General features: G+C 39.4%; 1 protein-coding gene and 1 long non-coding RNA gene across 2 annotated transcripts; both read left to right on the forward strand.

The window, feature by feature from the left end:
* Nucleotides 1-1,997: 1,997 nt before the first annotated feature.
* Nucleotides 1,998-3,247, forward strand: LOC109958777 (uncharacterized). Its single transcript, XR_002274726.1, has 4 exons — nucleotides 1,998-2,074; nucleotides 2,543-2,660; nucleotides 2,830-2,908; nucleotides 3,009-3,247. It is a non-coding gene; the product is annotated as an uncharacterized LOC109958777 (long non-coding RNA).
* A 10,231-nt stretch (nucleotides 3,248-13,478) lies between these two features.
* slc39a4 (solute carrier family 39 member 4) lies at nucleotides 13,479-21,328 on the forward strand. The gene is made up of 12 exons (XM_020597625.1): nucleotides 13,479-13,784; nucleotides 15,893-16,207; nucleotides 16,486-16,684; nucleotides 16,875-16,999; nucleotides 17,140-17,323; nucleotides 17,802-17,974; nucleotides 18,120-18,284; nucleotides 18,928-19,032; nucleotides 19,408-19,462; nucleotides 19,571-19,723; nucleotides 19,815-20,002; nucleotides 20,096-21,328. The coding sequence occupies exons 1-12, from the start codon at nucleotides 13,575-13,577 to the stop codon at nucleotides 20,222-20,224; spliced, it is 2,001 nt and encodes a 666-aa protein (XP_020453281.1). The 5' UTR covers nucleotides 13,479-13,574; the 3' UTR covers nucleotides 20,225-21,328.
* Nucleotides 21,329-21,840: the final 512 nt, after the last annotated feature.

Consider the following 21,840-nt stretch of genomic DNA (forward strand, 5'->3'; position numbering starts at 1 on the left):
TTTTTCTATTTAAATGGGTTTTCTTTAGCTGCAGTGCATTAAGCTCTGAGGGATCTACTTATTTAGTCCAGTACATATCTCATTTATTAATGTTTGTTATATTCTGATTATATAACCAAAGGATCCCTGATTCCCATCCCTTACGTGACCAGATTAGGATTTCAATGTAAATTCAATTGTGAGAAATGTTTTTAATTATCGAGCCACCTAAACTGGATTGGAGCAACACCATTATGTTTTGATGCACACTCATGTGTAATGACACAGTATAGCCCTGACTTGCTGAGTAAATACATTTTCTCAGAAAAAATGTCACCTCTCACTCTTATTTTCTGACTCGTGAGGACCTCCTGAGCATATAAAAACACAGGCAAACACACACACTGTGTCAGGTAACCGATGTTGTCCTACTTTTAATTAAAGCCAACAAATTAAGACATAGTACTTACTCACTGCTGCAGAAACAGGCCCCAACATGCACACACACACACACCTTCCCATCCTCTTCACATTATTCAGCAATCGGCTGCTGTTTAAAAACTGCAATTTTAATTAGTGTTCAAGGATGGCAGCAGATACTTGAACAGTCCAGGACTTTGTTCTTCTTCAGACTGCTTTCAGGCTGCTGTTGTTGTGCTTCAGCAGGTTTAAGGCTCTAAGAGCTTTTGAAATCACAGGTTTGAATGCAGCCATCACACACGGCACTGAGTGCACATGGTTTGTGCTTCAGCCCACTGAGCTGCAAAGAGCATCATGCTGTCGACCCGTCTACCTGTTGACATCTGCAGGACCTGTTTTCCTTTGTCTCTCCCACTTTCACAGTGTTTTCTCACTGTGTTCAGCCTAATTATAATGACAGGGATATATTTTTTCTTGTATAACTGTTGTTATTGATACTATAGAGGCATGAAAAGGTTCATCTCTAAAACTAAAGTTTTGTAGGCATTTAACGGTGTAAACCAAATTTCTGCTCTCCCTCTTGCCAAGGAATTAATGCCAAAAACACCACTAAATTAAATGATCTTGGTCTTTTAGCATAAAAACATTTTATTCGCCTCACAAAAGTAAATTTAAAAAAAAATCTGCCAGTGCATTAAGATTATTCAAACACGTTTCATTGTTGTTTTGTTGATCTCAGCATCAAAACTATAATGAGTGAGTGTACACAATGTGTCTAGATAAAACAGTATTGTTGAATGTTGAACAATATTCAGCAGTGGTATAAATAAGAGTTGACCCAAATCTGGACTTAACACTTTATTTTCTTTGTTTGTTTTTCATTTCTTAACCAAATATATCCTTAATTATCTGAAGCCAACTTTTTTCTTTTCCATTGCAAAGATCTGACTGACAGCAGCTGAAGTCGAAGTCAGGGAGGGGGTATCTGGCGGCCAGAATCTTGTAGTCACAGTCTGCGTACCTCATACAACTAGTATAGGTTCTTTCTGTGGGGAGACAGCATAAAAGGAACAGTATCAGTCATCATTATAACAGATAACAATGCTCATAATGTGCAACATTTTAGAGAAAGGCTAATAACACACAAGTTCAGACACTTTCCTCCTAAATAATGGGTCTAAAATAACCACCAGGTTGTCTTGGTATTTGTCAAGTCCAACCTTTATGCCAGTTCCTGACTATTAATGCTACATATACAGAAGCCAAGAGACCTTAATAACTCAAAGAAGCAAATAGACAACACATAAACACAAATGAAGAAAACATCTGAACCACTTTAACAACATGTATATCACAAAATATTTTCACGAACACACACAGAACACATCGTAAAACATGCAGAGAAAGCATAAAGTAAGTAAATGAGAAACACTGTGAAACACTTTTGATGCTTTTATTTTGGTTGGTTTCCTGTTTTCTGTCACCTCACCTGCCCCAGCTTTACCCCGGTTCACAATCACCATTCATTGTTTTCACCTGTTGCTCATTATCTCCTGGTATACCCTATATATCCTCCTCCCTTCCCTCAGTCTAGTTGTTGGTACATTTTGTCTCTGTGCCTTGTTGCCCCTGTCATTTCTGTTCTCTCAGCTCACCACTCCTGTATCTCTGCCCTGTAAGTTCAGTACCTGTCTCTTGTTTGTTCCTGACTTTGTTTGATTTGCCTCATTGTTGTCTGAGTTTTTATAATCAGCAGTACTTGGGTTTATTTCACTGATTTGGTTTTTATTTTTGCACCCAGCTTCCTGGCCTAGCTTTGTACTTTTTGTTTTACTACATCAGGTTGAGCCTTGTATTTTGTTCCTGTTTTGTTGCATTAAAATCCTATTGACCTCTGCCTTGGCTTGCATCTGTGTATTTGGGTCCTTCCCTTGCCAGAAACCTAATACACTGTCTTTGTTGTATGAAAACCCCCTTTATTAGATGACTACTGTAGATTATTACTGTAGATTAAAAGGCTTATACTTATCAGTAATAATCACCATTCTAAGTCGTTGTAGTAGTAGTTAACTATTCTGTTACTTTTTGTGATGTCTTTGGTTCTAGAAAACTAACGGCACATTTTGTTGCTTCACTCCATCAGTATGTGAACATTCAATTCCATTACATTTCTATGGAACCCAGGAGGAGACACGGGAAGAGAAACAAATCAATGGTTAACTTTGAGATCTCGCATCACATTTCTTGCTATCATCCTAACAGTTGTGTAAAACTTTATTTCATGTTACTTGTTAAAACTGTTAATGTTTAATGTTGAAATGAACTATTGTTGGATTTAGTACTTTTCAGGTTTTCCTCTTGTATTTACCTCCACTGATGATTTTGAGGCAGCCGTCTTCACTTTGTTGACACTCCTGTTTGACTTCACAGCTGCTGGAGGAGCCATCGGGACAGGAGTAACACTGCAGCGAGAGGCCTGGAGAGGCGAGACGGAGTTCACATGATGCAGGTTATTCAGAGCAGTGTATGCTTTAGAAGGGAAAGTGATCATTATTGATAAATGATTATGCAGCTTTTCCTCATTTCACTGCTATTCTCATTATTCTCAGATCTTGCCAACTGTTCCCTCAGGCTGATATTTCCTCTGACTTGGGTCCACATGGCTGTGCCTTTTAAAGTATTAATGAAAGTTTTTCCTTCAGCGTTCTTTTTCTTACCAAATCCAAACATGGCGAAGCTGACAGCCAGGCAAAACACCACGGAGCTCTTCATCCTGTTTCAAATGTTGTCACTGCTGGATAAGAGGCAGGAAATTAACTTTTGTGGGAATAAAGGTTCACAGATATCACCTCTGCATCTCCCTTTCTGTTAACAGTTTGGCCAAAAAGTTCTTCACAAAGCAGAACCACCCAGATTTATGTGGTAATGTTTTCACCTTCACTGACTTTCCGGAGTTGTCTAGTTCGATTTTTGCATGATTTAATAAAACTTCCAAAGATGAAAATTTGTTCAATTTTTTTTTTTTTCAATATTGAAAAAAAGACTATGGCAACAGCTGAATAGGTTTTTTTTTTGCTATAATAAACATTTTTACCACAAAGTACACTGCAGTCACTGAACTCACCTGTGAATGTGGAGAAATGACTTTCTGTTGGTGAGGAAGATTCTGTTTGAAACTGCACCAACAGAAAAAGTAAACTGGTTTGTTTGAGATCAGAGTCCATGTGTGGACTTGCTTCAGATGTTTAACATAATGGCCAATACAGTGCAACCCAGAGTGAAAGATACCGAGTGTTCTAGTCTTGTTTCTAGTCTTTATTTCATAAACTCTACATGTTAATTGCATCAAGTAATGTGTAATTTAGCTACGGTGCCTTGCGAAAGTATTCGGCCCCCTTGAACTTTGCGACCTTTTGCCACATTTCAGGCTTCAAACATAAAGATATAAAACTGTAATTTTTTGTGAAGAATCAACAACAAGTGGGACACAATCATGAAGTGGAACGAAATTTATTGGATATTTCAAACTTTTTTAACAAATAAAAAACTGAAAAATTGGGCGTGCAAAATTATTCAGCCCCCTTAAGTTAATACTTTGTAGCGCCACCTTTTGCTGCGATTACAGCTGTAAGTCGCTTGGGGTATGTCTATCAGTTTTGCACATCGAGAGACTGAAATTTTTGCCCATTCCTCCTTGCAAAACAGCTCGAGCTCAGTGAGGTTGGATGGAGAGCGTTTGTGAACAGCAGTTTTCAGTTCTTTCCACAGATTCTCGATTGGATTCAGGTCTGGACTTTGACTTGGCCATTCTAACACCTGGATATGTTTATTTGTGAACCATTCCATTGTAGATTTTGCTTTATGTTTTGGATCATTGTCTTGTTGGAAGACAAATCTCCGTCCCAGTCTCAGGTCTTTTGCAGACTCCATCAGGTTTCCTTCCAGAATGTTCCTGTATTTGGCTCCATCCATCTTCCCATCAATTTTGACCATCTTCCCTGTCCCTGCTGAAGAAAAGCAGGCCCAAACCATGATGCTGCCACCACCATGTTTGACAGTGGGGATGGTGTGTTCAGGGTGATGAGCTGTGTTGCTTTTACGCCAAACATAATGTTTTGCATTGTTGCCAAAAAGTTCGATTTTGGTTTCATCTGACCAGAGCACCTTCTTCCACATGTTTGGTGTGTCTCCCAGGTGGCTTGTGGCAAACTTTAAACGACACTTTTTATGGATATCTTTAAGAAATGGCTTTCTTCTTGCCACTCTTCCATAAAGGGCAGATTTGTGCAGTATACGACTGATTGTTGTCCTATGGACAGAGTCTCCCACCTCAGCTGTAGATCTCTGCAGTTAATCCCGAGTGATCATGGGCCTCTTGGCTGCATCTCCTGCGTCTTCTCCTTGTATGAGCTGAAAGTTTAGCGGGACGGCCAGGTCTTGGTAGATTTGCAGTGGTCTGATACTCCTTCCATTTCAATATTATCGCTTGCACAGTGCTCCTTGGGATGTTTAAAGCTTGGAAATTTTTTTGTATCCAAATCCGGCTTTAAACTTCTCCACAACAGTATCTCGGACCTTCCTGGTGTGTTCCTTGTTCTTCATGATGCTTTCTGCGCTTTAAACGGACCTCTGAGACCATCACAGTGCAGGTGCATTTATACGGAGACTTGATTACACACAGGTGGATTCTATTTATCATCTTTAGTCATTTAAGTCAACATTGGATCATTCAGAGATCCTCACTGAACTTCTGGAGAGCGTTTGCTGCACTGAAAGTAAAGGGGCTGAATAATTTTTCACGCCCAATTTTTCAGTTTTTTATTTGTTAAAAAAGTTTGAAATATCCAATAAATTTCGTTCCACTTCATGATTGTGTCCCACTTGTTGTTGATTCTTCACAAAAAATTACAGTTTTATATCTTTATGTTTGAAGCCTGAAATGTGGCAAAAGGTCACAAAGTTCAAGGGGGCCGAATACTTTCGCAAGGCACTGTATAATTTGTTGCAGAAACAATCTGACCGCAGTTTTCAGGGAAGTGAGGGCAAGCAGAACAAGGACAGCAAGAGGGAGGAATGTAAGAAAAAGGACAAAAGTAGAGTGTGATTAAATGTGCAAGTGGTAATGGTAAAGCAAGAGAAGGAAAAAGAGGCAGAGTAACAGTTGAACATCAAGAAACACAGAGAGGAGGTGAAATCATGACATGCTACAACTTATGTTGCCATAACAAACACGGTTTTAGGTGCATTATAACCTCTGACTTTCCAATGAGGGAAGAATGCCACTTTTGAATTTAATGCGAGTCCTCTGCTGCTTTTAACGCCCTCCATCTCAAAAAGCCAAATTGATGTTAACCCTGGCTTTTGCTCTATCTTTGTCTCTGTTTAAAAGAACGTGACCACTTCGGGCTGACAGCCATTGTTTCAGACTTTCAGCTGCTGAGAGCTCCACCATGGTTGGGTGTTTGAAATGACTACTCCCAGTTCAAAAAACGCTTCTTAGGGCAGAGACTCACCAAGCCGATGGCTGGCTGTCAGCCACCATCATGCCTTCAGTGAGCATCTGCTGGGGCTTGTTCTCCTGGTGTCCTACACCTTTGCCACCAGTTGGCCCCTGTTGGTGTTTTTTTTTTTTTTTTGGCCAATTCGTCATGTTGAATAGGCTGGGCGTTGTCAGTCAGAGCGCTGTGACTGGCTGTTGTACTTGGTGACTCTTGTTCTTTCCCCTTCAGTATGGCAAATATAGATACCACCAACTGCTGGTAGAGGGAGTTATTTGTCACACAGGAGCACAATAAACATGCTAGTCAGCACGTTGTTGGTTGTTGTCCTTGTTGTGTGCTCAAGTGTCACTTTTTCAATCTAACTGGCACAGACAAAGCCAACATGAGGCGACACAGAGGTCAGCCTTCATCGTAGCTAGTTCTTTCACATCTGCTTGGTGTGTTTCTGCCCTTAGAACCTTCACTAGGCAGCGGGTGTGGCTAATTTATGGACCTAAAGGGTAGAGAAGCTGGAAAAACTGAAGGGCTGTAGGCAGCAAAGTGTCAGAGGTGGGTAGTAGAGCGAAGAGACACCATGTCTTGTCCCATTTCACTTGACTTATCCGACAATGTGTCAAAATCTTTGTGGGACTATTGTTCACAAAGTGCACCATAAACTGAGCTGACATCTGTGTTGTACAGGTAAAAATAAATGTATGATGTACGATTAATGTTTGGATGGTTGGCGTGATGATGCAGAGGCTTCAGTGTGCTTGCCCTCCAGCTCATAACAAATTCACTCTGCCTGAACACAGGAGTCATATACTGTGAGCCAGTAAACTTTTATTGCTGCAGGATTTGCCCCAAAAGTCTGGGTATAATATCTCTGTCCATCAAAGTGAGAGAAGAGTCAGCACATTTCTGCTGAGAGGCTGAGATTTGGTGTTGGTGAATTTACAAATAGAAGAAAACGGGAGGATGAAAAACACTATAGTGATGGACAGCAAGAGTCCCCAGACTATAAACTACATTAACAAAGCATGAAATGACATGAAAACAATTAATCCTGCTAACAACTTTTCTCTGTGTATCCAATATAACTTCAGTTTGTTCTCATATGCATCATTCTGCTGCTATAAATACTGACTAGCACAAAAAGGTGTCTTTAATTTGCAGCTGAAAATAATCCCAAACTAGTAGTATATACACAGTACTCCTGCTCAAATAACATTTACTAAAAATGGCATTGCCCTGCTGTTCAGGAAACAACTAAGGCTTTTAAAATAAAACTACATATTTATGTTGTCAGTAAAAACAAATGGACATGGGGCTCTATGGAACAGAGAAAATCAGGGCATTGGGAAATATTGAGAGACTGACTAAATCATAATAAAACCTATCCTATAAAACAGGACATCTATCTAAATCAGACCACACCTGACAGCAGTAATAAAGTGAAATAACTGGGACTCAGTTCTAGGAAAGAAATCTTGGTTAATTAGACCCATATTTGTTCGGTCCCAGTGGTCTCAGTAATGTTGATAAAAATTCAGAACTTGAAATAAAATTGGACTATAACCACAACAGGCAATGATTGGACCAGAGGCCTGAAATTGGACAAGTCAGGTCCTCCTCCTTTTTTCTTAACAATGAAAACTGCCAGGAAAGCTTTTCTTATGAAACTTCACCCTGTAGAATGCCCCATCGTCCCATCGCTGTCAGCAGTGACACAGGTTTTATATCACTAAACATTCAATCAGGACTGAAACTCTCTTCTTATGAGTTTTAAAATCCTGAATTCGCATTAAGCCTGCTTTCCTCCTCCTTGCTTTCTCACTGCAGATCGCTGTAAGCTTTAGAGCCTGCTGGAGACAGAGACACACTCATGCATGCAGCAGAAGCATGAAATAAAAGTTAATGTTACACTTGCATGTTGAACTCTTCTTTATGCAGCTGAAGTTTTTTTTTTTTGTACCAGTTTTAGCCTCAATGCTTAGACAATTTCACTGTGATGGATCAAATTATTACTATAATCTATACACAGGTTTACCACGCTAAAGCCTTAAAGGATAAAATGCCATTTTCTATATTAATATTTTCCACACTCCACATACAGAGACTAAAACCAACCATGAATCATCTCTACTCACGGTTAATGTCCGTGGGTGTCAGTCCTGGATCAGCTTATTTGTCTGTGCTATGGGACTCTGTTGTTCAAAAACACAGCATTGAAACACACCGCGGCACTGGGAGGCATGTTTCCTTGACTAGCTTGACTAGCTACCAGACTTTAGTTTCAACTGGGAGATCCCATAAAATCTTACACATGTGCATTTGACTCTGACTTGTGCTAACCTCAGGAAAATAATGGCCACTCTGAGCCTTTGGGATAACGTCTGGGGTTTCGTAATGAAAAACATGTCACTCAGTGCAGCAGTGTATTTCCCTGATATTTTTAATCATTTTTGAACAACAGACGCCTGTCGCACTGTCAAACAAGTTAATCCAGGACAGACAGACTGACAAACATTAACCTTGAGTAGAGGCCAATCTTTGTCAGTTTCAGTCACTGTATGACAAATATTGACAACACTATTAATATATAACATGACCAGCTTTATCCTTTAAATGTTGTCTTTACTTATCTATCAGTAATGACAATCAAAATAATGACGCAAATCAAAACTTTGGTTGTTTCTGGTGCGATTTGAGCTTCAGTGGGTTTTCTTCGTGCCACCACCGTGTTAACACCTCAGCTACAGAGATGTTCACTACAAGCAAGACCCAGTTTTCTACATTAAAAAATAAATACAAATAAAAACATTTATCTTGGAATCAGGTGGCACCCCAATGGTCCATGTTTTCACAGGTTTATTGTGGAAAATAATAGTTCAGATTTATTCTAGACATTATCATTGTCAATCTTCTGCAAGTAATATTGATGGCTGTTTGTGTAGGGTTTAAATGTGAAGCTAGAAAATCAATGATAATCTAATCGCTTCAAGTGACAAATTTAAAAATTCTCCCCACCCCCCTCTGGGCCTTCATTCATTTAGTCACTGCCTTGTTTCTTTTTACCTTTTTACATCTCTCCGTTTTTCTTCCCCAGACACAATTCCTCTCAGTCTTTTCTCATTTCCCAGTCCACTGAGTTAAATATGGGCAAACCAAACCAATCAGGCCATGACATGGTTATTATTTTTAAGTACTGACTCTTTTATTCCCCCTCTCTCTGTCAGTACCATTTGTTCTCCCTCCACCTCTTTTTTCCTCTCTGTCTCAATTGGTATTCTGTCCATCTGCAGGAATTTTACCACCATATGATTTAAACCCACAAATTAAATTATTAACATTTGACCAGCTTCTCTGTGTGTGTGCAGGTTGATGTGTGGCCTGGTCTTGCTGATCTGTTTACACACTCACACTATGGGGACAAAAAGCAAGTTCCCCAAACATAAATCATTAAACCAAGTCATCACTGTAAAAATTAAGTGTTAGGTTAAGGGTTAGGTGTTGAAGTTGGTTGTGGTTAAGGTAAGTTCACGGGAAAAGAATGTGAATCAATTTAATATCCCCTGAAACACAACACACCCTACATGTATTTTGCAAATACATGTTCCAACTAAGCAAAGTTACCCACCTAGTCCAGGAAATGAAACACTAAAGACACTGAAACACAGTGAACTCTCCCTGGTGAGATGATCCAAAGTGAGCAGTGACTATAATATATCATTAGTGGGGGGGTCTGCAAGTTTTTGGACAAAATGATGTACGGGATACAAACAACATGAAGCACTGTGCTTCATTTTGCTGAAGCTGTGTGCAAATCTTATTCTATAATCTCAAGGAAGACTTGATCATTACACCTGCAATAACTGATATTTTCGACCACTTGGGGGCAGTAAAGTTGTAAACATATTACTAACATACGGTATCATTATCCTCTAAATAGATATGTCAGACTTGTCAGCAAACACTTTCCTTCCAGCAGTTACGGAGCAACACTAACATCACTTCTAGTGTCCATCAACTCCTGAGGGAAATATCTGGTTCAGTGTTTCACTACATTCACCAGAGCTGCTTACTGTGTCTGTCAGCAGTTTAGTGCACAGGAGATTTTTGGAGCATTTCCACTGAATCCAGCTGCCTGTTGCAGCAAAGGAACAGTTTTATGAGGATGGTAAGAGTTAACCAAACAGAGAAGTTTGTCAGGCAGCAAACAAGTAGCTGAACTTTGTATAAAGTGGTGTAAAGCCAGAGGGCACAGCAGAGTCAACAAGCAACCTTTAACACTGTTGCATCATTTTCATATCGTCATTTGATGCATTGATATTATGAAAACGTCGATATAGCCAGTTCAGCCTTTTGAATTATTACTTGGATTGGTTATATCTTGACAACTGACAACACCTGGTAAAATGACACTGGTCATAAGATAGATATTTAAGATGTTTGTGTCATTTTGATGTGTCCACCTGATTCTCTTTATGAAGAGTTTGAGCTTCTCTTCTCAGCACAGAGAGCTAGAGTACCAAGAAGGAAGTAACGGTGTCCTCATTAACTTAATCAATGAATGCTAAAGGGTGCCGTAGGGTGTACTGTATGTGTGTGTGTGTGTGTGTGTGTGTGAGAGAGAGAGAGAGAGAGAGAGAGAGAATTGTGTCTGTAGTGTATTAATTTACTATATTACCTCCAAAAGCACCACAGAAAAAACTTGTGGCCCGGCATGCAAGTGTTAAAAAACAGAAAGTTCATAGATTTATAGGGGAGACAGAGAAAGAGAATTCAGCAGAGGAAGTATAATTATGTGGAATGACCTGCTCTGTCTTTCTAGATATCAGCTTTTACCTCCTCCCTCAACCTTCATTGGTCTTCCACAATAAAAGACCTTAATAAGTCTCATCTCTTCCCTGTCCCACTTCATGTCTCCTTTGATTTGAGGCAAATGCATCTCTTCCACTCCCTTCATCATGCCTCCATCACTGGACTTTAACACAAAAATCTAAATGCCCCATGGCTAAAATCTGAGATCATGTGTGTGGGTTTGTGTGTATTTGCACGCAGTGGTGGACTTGATGAATCCTTGTGCTGAAAACATCTGCAAGTTTCCATGACAGACTGCATAACAGAGAGTGATGTGACGAAGGGGGGGTGTGAAAGCAGGCCACTAGACAGTGTGTTTTATCTCAAAAAATAGCAGTACAGGGTTCACCATGTCTGTGTGTGTGTGTGTGTGTGTGTGTGTGTGCGCGCAAGAGGGGCAGATGTCCACAGTCCCATGCCATAAGCGAGCTTGTGTGTGTGTGTGTGGCTGTCTGTCCATGTGTGTGAAGTGATGTGCAGCCAATCAACTCGATGTCCTTCCCTTCAGTGATTTCTCCAGCTAACAGCAAGTGACTGTAGAAAAGAAGAGTACAGACAAAACAGTACTGTAGTAATAAGAATTATGGACTTATATGTTTCTAGAAACAAAATATTAATTCCCCAGGGTATTTCTGTTTTTTATTTCCTGATGACTTGTTTCAGTTCAGACTAAAAGGAAACTAACTGACAGATTGCTCGTTGAGGCAGGCAGAGCAAATTTTGACAATACCAACATAAGAACTATCAGCAAAGCCAAAGAGAAATGTGACTACAGATTACAATACCGAGCTCTACTGTTGCTCGTCATCTAACAGCTGAATACAAATAATTTTTTTAAAAATGAAGGAAACAACAAACCTAGTTTCATATTTTCTCATGTTGTTTGTCACAGGCAGAAATACATTTGAGTTTGAGAATTTCAAAATAAATTTCACCTAACCAAAACTTTTTAAAAGGATAAATTCACAGTTTTTGAAGTCTGTCTTAAAACAATACACAATTCAAGTGTTCACTGTGTTTCTGTTGGCCATTAGCTGAGTTCCCCCTCCTTCTGTGCTTCCAGTGTAGTGATGGAGGACAACACCCACTGTTTATAAACTGTAGATTGTAGATCTATAGTATATAATTGTAGATTTTGTCCAACATCACTTAAATTACAGTAGACAGGCCAGGATCACTTGATAATGAACAGGAGGAATGATTACAGCAAGAAAATCCTGTTAGTTATTCAATGTTTATTCCCAGTAAGTTTTAAAAACTTACTGGGAATAAACATTTATCTATTCATCTAACATGAAAGTGAATAAATACTTTTGTACTTCTAATCGTGAATTATCTTTTTTTTTCTTCAAATTTCGGGACTTTTGGACTCAGGTTTTACATGACCATTCAATACAGAGACATTGTAAGTGATGTTATACAGGGCAGACGCACCATCTGGTGGCTGATATAATCTCACACACACCCACGTATTTTGTAGAGCCTTTGATTAGAATTATTTCAGTAATGTATTCATGTATAAACATATAACAAAATGGATATTTTATCAGATTTTTACTGTTAATAACATTTTACTGAAAAATGCTGCTGTTGGCTGATTGCTCTTATGTCATTGTGATTTCACCTCGTTCATTCACCGCAGATATGTGAGGAGATGACAGATACAACAGCAGAATCAAAACATGAATCTCAGGTAGACTCAGACTGAAATCATGCGTTGGTTCATGTCAGTTAAGTTTTTATTATTGTTTCTAAAACAAAACAAAAAATGTTATTAAGGAGAACAAATGCTGAACAGTAGAATTGGGTCTTTGTTTCATTGTTTTAGCTTCAATTCATACAGTTAAACAGGTTTATGTTTGTGCTCTTGATGTTGATGAGCACTTGACTATGTACTCTATAAAGTCGTGCTTTTATGCTGCCACCAACCCAGCATTTAAATCTTAACTTACAAACCTTTTCACTTCTGTCCCTGAGTTTTTATGGCTGGCATTTAGGCTGAGGAACTTCTACAAAGAAAAGTCCTAGGGGCATTTTTTGCCTTAAATTGCTGCCAGGTAACAAAAAAAAAAGTTGTCAGGTAAGTGGATCCCATTTCAAAAGGCCTCTATCTTACAAGGGAACATGGAGTGATCGCCAACTCAGAAATCACATGTTCATTTTTGAAATACTTTTAATACCATTTCATAACAGGCTATTGTGCCTCACAAAGAATCATCTGTGTGTCCCTCTCTGGGGTCTCAAGCAGATCCAGACATGGGGCCTTCCCTGAGCTGTATTCTCACCCATTCGCTGAGAATGTCTTTGGCAGTAAAGTGGTTGCTGTTGGCCCTGGATGTAAGATTTACCATGGTTCTTCCTTCTGTTCTTCTACACAAACTGCTCACTGGACCAGCGGTGGCACCAAGAGGTGTTTCTGAGGTGTTTGATTATTTTGTGTATGATTAGCCTTCAGATAAGACTGTTGGATTTATAGAAACTGAAAGGACTTATGTTGAGATAAAGGTCGATATTTCACATACATTTGAGTAAAATCGGCTGCACGTCGACTCCTTTCTGGTGTGTCTTTTCTGTTCTGTACAGGTGACAGTGGGATTAATAGACAGGTATGGGACAGCACGAGCCACGTCTCAGCCAATCACAATCCAGACTCCAGGTCCTTTGTAACTGTGGTGGTTTTATGCTGAGAACAGGTGTGAGCCGAGCTCTACACAGCTCATTGTGTGTGTAGAAGCACCTTGGCACCATATCAGCATTCTGCACTGTTTCTTCCCCATTTTAATCACCCATTTCTTAGTATATTTGAATTGAGGTTTTAAACTAAGTTTTAAGATGTTTTCCTCCCCATTGCTTATTCTCTCCCTCTTGGCTGTTTGGGGTTTGTTCGGTTCTGTTTCGGGTTCACCCGCCTTGGAGGAAGCGTACAGGGATGTGGTCAGCGTGGTGTCTCCAGGACAGCGGGTTCTGACCGGGGACTCCCTCCGCTCCCTCTTTAATACACTGGAGAACCGTGTGCAGTGCGGCGAGGTGTCGTGTGAAAAGGTAAGTTGTATCTGACTAACTCGGGTGCTGCGGAGAGGTCGAGGTCCAAAAGCTATTAAATAGGGAACATTTCAAGTGCTTTTTAAATGTAATGCTCCTGTTTAAACTAACAAAATGCTCACAAGGTAACTTTATGCCATTAATTTTGCCCGTGCCTGCATGCACTTATGGGCTATAAGGATGAATCATTTTAAATTTAAAATTCAATATCCAAGTCTGTCTTTGCCATTCAGATTACACACCAGACAGGGACACATTTTAAATAGATATACTAAGTTATTAAAAATGGGGGAACTGAATAATTTAACAATATTAAAAGTTCACTACACTGTAACTTTTACTCTGCGTTAGACTCGCAATTTTAAAATCGTCAGATTTATGTTTGTCACAAGATTAAGTGTATATTTGTTTGTTATAGGCCAATAAGTTGTTTTTGCACAAGTACTTTCTTTGACGTGGCAATAACAGAAGCATTAAGGGCAATGTAATCTGCTGACGAGCGTTTGACAAAACGGGAATCTCAAAGCTTCTAATAACATTAAAAAAGAGCACACCTATGTTTTTTCCATGCGAGTGCTCATAGGAAATGCAGTTCACAATAGTAGTTCTCTTAAGTGTAAAATAACAAAATGACACATTCAGTACAAATAGATTTTATTTACTTATTGGCCGACTAAAATGATTACTCTATCACAGTTCTGATGTGACCTATATATAATGTATAGTCGTTGTAGCACTGGTCCTTGTGTTCATTTTATGAGGACCACCATTGGGTGTTTGCAGGCGGTCAGGCCAAAACCTCTTTATCAGTGCATGAGACTGAAGTCCTTGGGCTTGCATGTCAGCTGTAATCTGCGCGAATGGATAGTACATGACCGATGTCAAACAACTCAGGTGGATGGTTGTGAATATAATATAAAAATAAAGACATAAACATGACTGGATTATAATATGCTTAATATTGCTAGTAAAGAGCTGATAAGAAATGACCCAATCAGAGATTTTAGCAGTGAAAAAGACTTGTAGCATCAACTGATTATGGTAAGAAATGATATAACAGGTAATCCAAACTTGACAGAGGTTTAATAAAATAATAAACCTTCACAGTAAAAGTCTATAATGTTTGTACTGTTTGACCTTGTGAGCTCATGTTATGGTCACGGCCTTTTGTTCCTTCTTTTGACAGTTTAAAGGTCAGTTCACCCAAATGACAAATGGGAAAAAAAGTGTTTTCTCATTTACCTGTACTGATTTTAGCTACACAGATAGTTTTGGTTTCATGTACACTGTCATGATTCTGTCTCTTCTGCTTCTGGTATCATGCTTTTATTCTGGCATCACTTCCGGTCTAGAGTCCCACCTCAGCTACAGACGTTTTACTATAATCAGTAGTAATGATCTGCACCTGTTGACACCAGGAAGCTGCCAGATTGTGACCTGAGTATGGTTCATGTTTAATCGGACTTCTGCATTGAATACAGTTACTTGTGACCAGTAACCTCAGTAAAGAGACAGTGTTCTGCTCAACCTCATCTCGCCAACTCTGACAGTACCCATATTGTTATCAGCCTTTTCTCCACCACAGTGGAGGTGAATAAGATTTAATGTGAGGACAGGTTAAATAATACCCAAGTAATCTATATGGCCATCTATAAGATGTGTTTCTTAAAGTAAACCATACCTTTAATACAATCCTGTCCTTCTCTACACATAGGCTATATGTTTTTGGATATACTTTACTTCCATCTCCAGTGTAGCCTATACTTTCCTACTTGTTAACTGAAAAATTGCCTCTACTGCAAGGTAATAAAAGGGTTAGTCTCCATGATTATACTATAGATTGCTCTTAATTATGTGTAAATTTCACAAATTTCTCTGTGTAGCACATACATGACCAACACAAATCATGAATTTTGATTTAATTCATCCCCATGTCTGTATGATTAGTGTATATACATTAATCATGCTTACAATTCTTTACAATTCATTTCATTACAATTCTGTTGCTCTGTAAAAACAACTTGAAATTACTGGATTAGTAACTACACTCTGTTACTTACCTTTACTGTATCTTCTGTATGTTTTTTTCCTTGTGTGAATGCTCAAAGTGTGTTCTAATAGATGCCGTTGACCAGCTGATCAGCAATAACTCCATCCACTCCAATCATGGAGAGCACGGAAGTGGGGGAAGCAGAGAAAATATAACTATTAGTGAATCTCAGTTCACTGATCTTGCTGCTGGCTGCATCCTCTACCTTTCTTCTCCTGACCTGGTCTGCACAGCCATCAGCCAGGGGCTGTGGAGGGAGGAGACCGAACACTACCTACACAAGATCACACAAGAGGACCACACCATGGATATTAATGGAATCCAGGCACGACTTCAAGAGCTTCATGGGCACTATAAGCCAGCATACAGTGAGGTAGGCTTTGTTCTAAAGCAAACAATGATTTGTTGGTTCGTCAAACCCAAAGAAATAACATGTTAATTTGTGGTCAGTGGGTTGCTATGTAGATGCACAGATATCAGTCTTTAAAAAAAAAAAACACAGTTGAAAATTGTGAATGCCAAATATTTCACCTTTTAGAAGTTGAAAATTGTGAATGCCAAATATTTTGTAGTCGATAATCGCTACAGTGACAGCTCTGTTGTAGTTGAGTGAATTATTAAAAGTCATTCATTCCTGTCCCTTATCACCAGAGCTGTTTAAGAGCCAGTGACATGATAAAGGTCAACGCATCAACAGAGGCTCAGAGACAGGAAGTGGGTGCCATCTTGGGCCTCATCCTGTATCATGCTCTGCAAGGTCACTGCTTCATCAGCCAGTCTCTGCCTGAGGAGAGCTTCTTCCTGGACTACATCATGGGCCACCTGGGGTCAGAGAACTCCACTGTCGGTGGTAAATGTCCCACACAAACAAAACATGGACACAGATACATGCATTAAAACCTAGATCCTGTGTTTACTGTATTGCTCATCACAGAAATCATTTAGTGTATTTACTGTATTTACATTAGTCATGTCATCAGTTCTGATAAGTCAGTTACTGTAAACCCACATGAAGGACTGTTTCTGTTTGGCCTCTGTAGGTTTGAAGACTCTTATGAAGAGTCTAAACATAAGCAATTACACGGAGATGGGCCATGAACATGGTGCAAAACACAAGAAGAGGAGCAGTCTTGGACATCAAAATGGAAGCACCACCTGGGATCAGGTAAATATACTGTATGCCGACATACAATACAGAAAATGACTTTTCACATTAGAATTTAGACATAGGACGAATAGTCCACAGCAACATATTACTGAGGTGCAGAACTCTAATGCTAACCATTTTCGCTTTTCCTCTCCTAGAGCTGTTTCTTGGCTGAAGAGCTGGTTCTGATCTACGGTCTGAGAGACAACAGTTCTGCCTCCTCTGGCCTGGCTCGATCTGATGTGGCTCGACTCAGCCCTGCCCTCGTCCAACAAGTCCTGAGCGGAGCCTGCATGACCACGACAGAACAACAGCAATCAGATGGACTCACCAAGGCTCAGAGTAAGTGTGTGTAACAGTGGAGTAACAATCACTGACACTGACCCTACCTTGACTATTGGAAATATTTCACATAAGAGTTGCAAATGCAGATGTTACAGTTGAATTACAACATTCAATTTGAAAAATTATTTTTATCCACAATTTCCTAAACCTTGAATTTTTGTGTACCTTTGAATAAAACTGGCCAGGTAACTCTTTCAATGATAAAAAAAAAAAAAATCGTGCCACTTTTTGGCATGGAAACAGAGGAAACAATTCAAGTGTTGGCATAGGTGTGCTTGAACGTGGTGGTAATTACAACTTCACCACTGAAATAACATTAATAATGTTAATGCAGGGTCATTATACACATACATATTATCTCCATGTCAAAGATGGACTGTGCCGTTCATGTTCTCAGGATATCTGGATGTCATATTTGCATCTTATTCAACATGATAACCCTCACACCCTTTCTCTGTTCTTCATCCTCCTTTAGGATACCTCTATGCAACCCTGGCCAGGGTGTTGATAATAATGACATCTATGTTTAGCATTGTGTTGTTGCTGTGTACCTCGTGTACCAGTGCATTCCAGTTGGTTATCCAGTTTTTCATCAGTCTGGCTGTAGGCTCACTGACAGGAGATGCCTCACTGCACCTGCTACCTATGGTGAGTGGTTTAAAGTTACGTGTCAGCTTGTATGTTGATTTGGGGGTATTGCAGTTATACCAGGTCACATACTAATTTTCCCATGAGTTTAACACTGATTGATTGACGTACTCATTTTGACTTCTCACAACGGTTTTGTGTCCAGTTTCTAGGTTTACACGCACATGGCGTCAGCAACCAGAACACAACTCCAGACCACGTTTACAAGATGTTAGTTCTGCTGGGAGGAATCTACCTCTTCTACCTGGTGGAAACAGGCTTCTATCTGATCACATTAAAATTTAATCATCACCATCAACATGATCACTCAGTAAGAAAAAAGACAAAAACAAAAAACACCAAACCACAGATAACATTGTCAGCATCTCACACGACACAATGCTGATAAAACACACTGCTTACATACTAGTCTTCCCTAAATAAGCACAATTTCTTATTGCGTTTAAAAAAGATCCAGCTAAATACAACTAACATGTTTTTGATGCTTTATAATTGATATTGGTCAAATTAGTTTGTTTTATATCATGCATTAATTGCATTAATTTCTCCTATTGTGTCGTTGAGTACTTGGCATGATTCACCTCAGTGGCGGGGGGGGGAACCACAGCAGCAACGTCCCCGACTGGGAGAGCACAGCGAAAGTTAGCTAAAGAAAGCATTGTGTATTATTTTTACACAAAATACTTAATAATGTATGATTTATTATTTCAAAGAACTCAGGATTTAATTTACTTTTTACATGTATTTCAAATTTGGTCCCCTCTCCTACTCTGTGCCCCAGCCTGGCCACCTCATCTGACAAGTCATTTTTCTTAAATCTGCTTACATAAAATTGTTGTCAAATGGTATTTTATTTGTAATGCATCTAGGTGAATATAATTCTAAACCTGTCCAATGTATTGCCTTGTTTTTTACTTCATAAAATGCTTCACTACTTATTTTACTTCTTTCAGGAACAACCGGATCCTCACCACTGTGACCCTGGGGCAGTTTTAGAGATGTATCAACAGGAAAAGCAGCAAAAAGACAAGTCACAGTTGACATCAAAAACAGACCTGGTGAGAGACATTTTGAAGTTTCAGGTGGAAACTGAACCTAAGGTTGCTGATCCACTCATTTAGGACAAATGAGGCTACCACTCTCATGGAACAGGAATTCCGCCTCTCACTATAATACAAATAATTAAGAGATTAGAGACCTGTCCGCTGTGTACTGAGAGATGTTGGCATCACATTACAGCTTCCTGGAATCCACTACATCTTTCCTGTTTAGCTGTTGCAAGTTGCCTCAGTGTGCATGAAAAAGCTTCAGCTAATAGATTGTAATAAATTAAAACCTGCAAAGCTGCATCCAAAGTCAAACACATTTTATGTCAATAATAGCACTTGTCTGAGTGTTTTGTGTACAGTAACATTTTCTGTAACATATTTTAGGCTGGAGCTGAAGACACTGATGAATCACTTCCAGAGCCAAAAGAGTGCACTGGAGGTAAGTAATGTTATTTTCAACACAAGAACATGCATGATGTCATTAAACTGTGTTATTTATTGTGGCTACTACCCCCCACTAACCAACTACATCCGTCTGGCTCTGCAGAACAGCATCTACTGCCTTACATGATACTTATCGGTGACGCAGTCCACAACTTTGCAGACGGCTTGGCAATTGGTGCAGCTTTCTCCCTGTCATGGAAATCTGGTTTGGCGACATCAGTGGCTGTGCTCTGCCATGAACTACCACATGAGCTGGGTAAAGGACACACATACTCAACAACAGGCAGGCATTTCATTTTTCATCAAAGAATTCTAAACATCATCCTCTTGGTTTTGTTTCTCTCCAGGTGATTTTGCCATTTTGCTCAACAGTGGCATGAGTGTCCGCAGGGCGTTGCTTTTAAGCTTTTGTAGTGCCATGACCTCGTTCATCAGCCTGTACATCACTCTGTCTGTAGCCACTGACCTCGCTGCCACGCACTGGGTAGCTGCGGTTACTGCTGGACTCTTTCTGTATGTGGGGCTGGCCGATATGGTGAGTGTTTGTGTTTAGAGACAATGAACCACTACAGAATCAGTCATGTATAAATGCATAGAAAGATGATCTTACTTCTTTTTCTCTTTCCAGATGCCCACCATGGTCCATATCAATAACAAGAGACCCTGGCTGATATTTCTGCTGCAGAACGTCGGGCTCTTGACCGGGTGGGCTATTATGCTGGTGTTGTCACTTTACGGAGAAAGGATCAGCTTTTAATGCATGGACTCTTGTGCTAACACAGTGGTCTGGTGGTGCAGATTGTAGAATCACTGACAATAACATGTATGCATGTTAAATGTAAACAACCGTGATGAGACTTCTTTGACAAAGTGAAAATGTTGAGGAATACAGACCACAGAAAGATGCTCCTGGTTCCTATTAACAAAAGGGCAAATAAACTGTCAAATGGGCCCAAATCCAGTCATAGACAGTCTTGAAAAGTGATTCCCACTTTCTGCCTGAAGCACCAAAACCACTTGACCACATGCGATTATTTCATGATGCTGTGAATGTTGTTAAATAATTTTATGCAGAAAAAGTGTACAGTGTACTGTAACTTATTCAGTATATTTTAATCAATACAGGGATTTGTCATTTTATTAAGTACACCTATGGTGTTGAGAAAATATTAAAGACACATTTCCACATAATGCAATCCAGTACAATTAACACCACAAACAGCTGAAAATAACTCTTCTCTGATAGTCTCATCAAAAACTGAACATTTATAAAAGGTAGAATTTATTAATAATCCTCTGTAGTGGACTGCACTGGCTGCAGCAAAGAGTACCTATTATCTATTCTATCATTTAAAATACTGTATATATTTCTACCACTGCTAATGTCCCTTCATCTACCATTAAACCACAGTTATTTCATGGCACTAGAAGTGACACTGAAAACTGTAGGAATGCTTCAATAAAAATGTTAAATTTGCCCAAGACAAAGAAAAACAGTCCATTATACAGATTAAACTAAAAATCCCACAGCACATGGAAGTAAAAGTATAGTTTAGTATTTCTGTGTTGCTTGAAAACAACTTTCAAAATATGTTTTGTAGCAAGACCTATTTTTCTTCTGTCTAAGCAGCAAGCACGTTTTTACTTTAGAATAATTGAGACCTAAACTGTCTCCATTCACACCCTTTCTTGTGTCTTGGATGAATATAAATGTGTGTTTCAAAGATGCTACGGTACACTCTCTTAACGTCTGAAATGCATGTTAAACATGGGCCCCTATGAAATACTGAATGAATGAGGGTGTTTGTGTTTTTCTCTCTTTCAACAGCCATGTATGTGATGTTAGGGTGATTTTTATTTTATACACTTAAGAATGGTTTTATTTTATAACACACATAAGTTTACATACTTATATGTCACATGCTTATATAGTTATGAATATCACTATATGTGTTCACTTAACCACTGGTCAAATATTTGCTGTGTGAGTTACTGAAACACTAATGCAACATCATAAGTCTGGTGCACTGAGTGGTTTTCCAAGGACTAATCATCCCACAGGTTTTCATTAGATTTGTTGCCTTTTCCTAAAAGAGCCCATTATTCCCTCTGCTCCTTGAAGCCAGGGGAGTTGAGGTTTGATAAGATACTAAGAAGCGTTGTGGGCTGTGCAAAGTGTCTGTTTCAGGACAAGGTCGCGCCAGTGACGAGATCAACGCCAGTGACGAGACCAGAATGGGGGACCAATGACGGGAGAGTTAAGTCTAAACCACAGCTTCTCCCCAACAGTTTTGGACCAATTAGATAGTAGCATTTTTTCATACAAATATTGTATACCAACCAGTTGAGGACAGTCTTTCCTGTTTAGTCTTT

Source organism: Monopterus albus, unplaced genomic scaffold, assembly GCF_001952655.1.
Source record: "Monopterus albus unplaced genomic scaffold, M_albus_1.0 scaffold34.1, whole genome shotgun sequence".
Classification (NCBI taxonomy): Eukaryota; Metazoa; Chordata; class Actinopteri; order Synbranchiformes; family Synbranchidae; genus Monopterus; species Monopterus albus.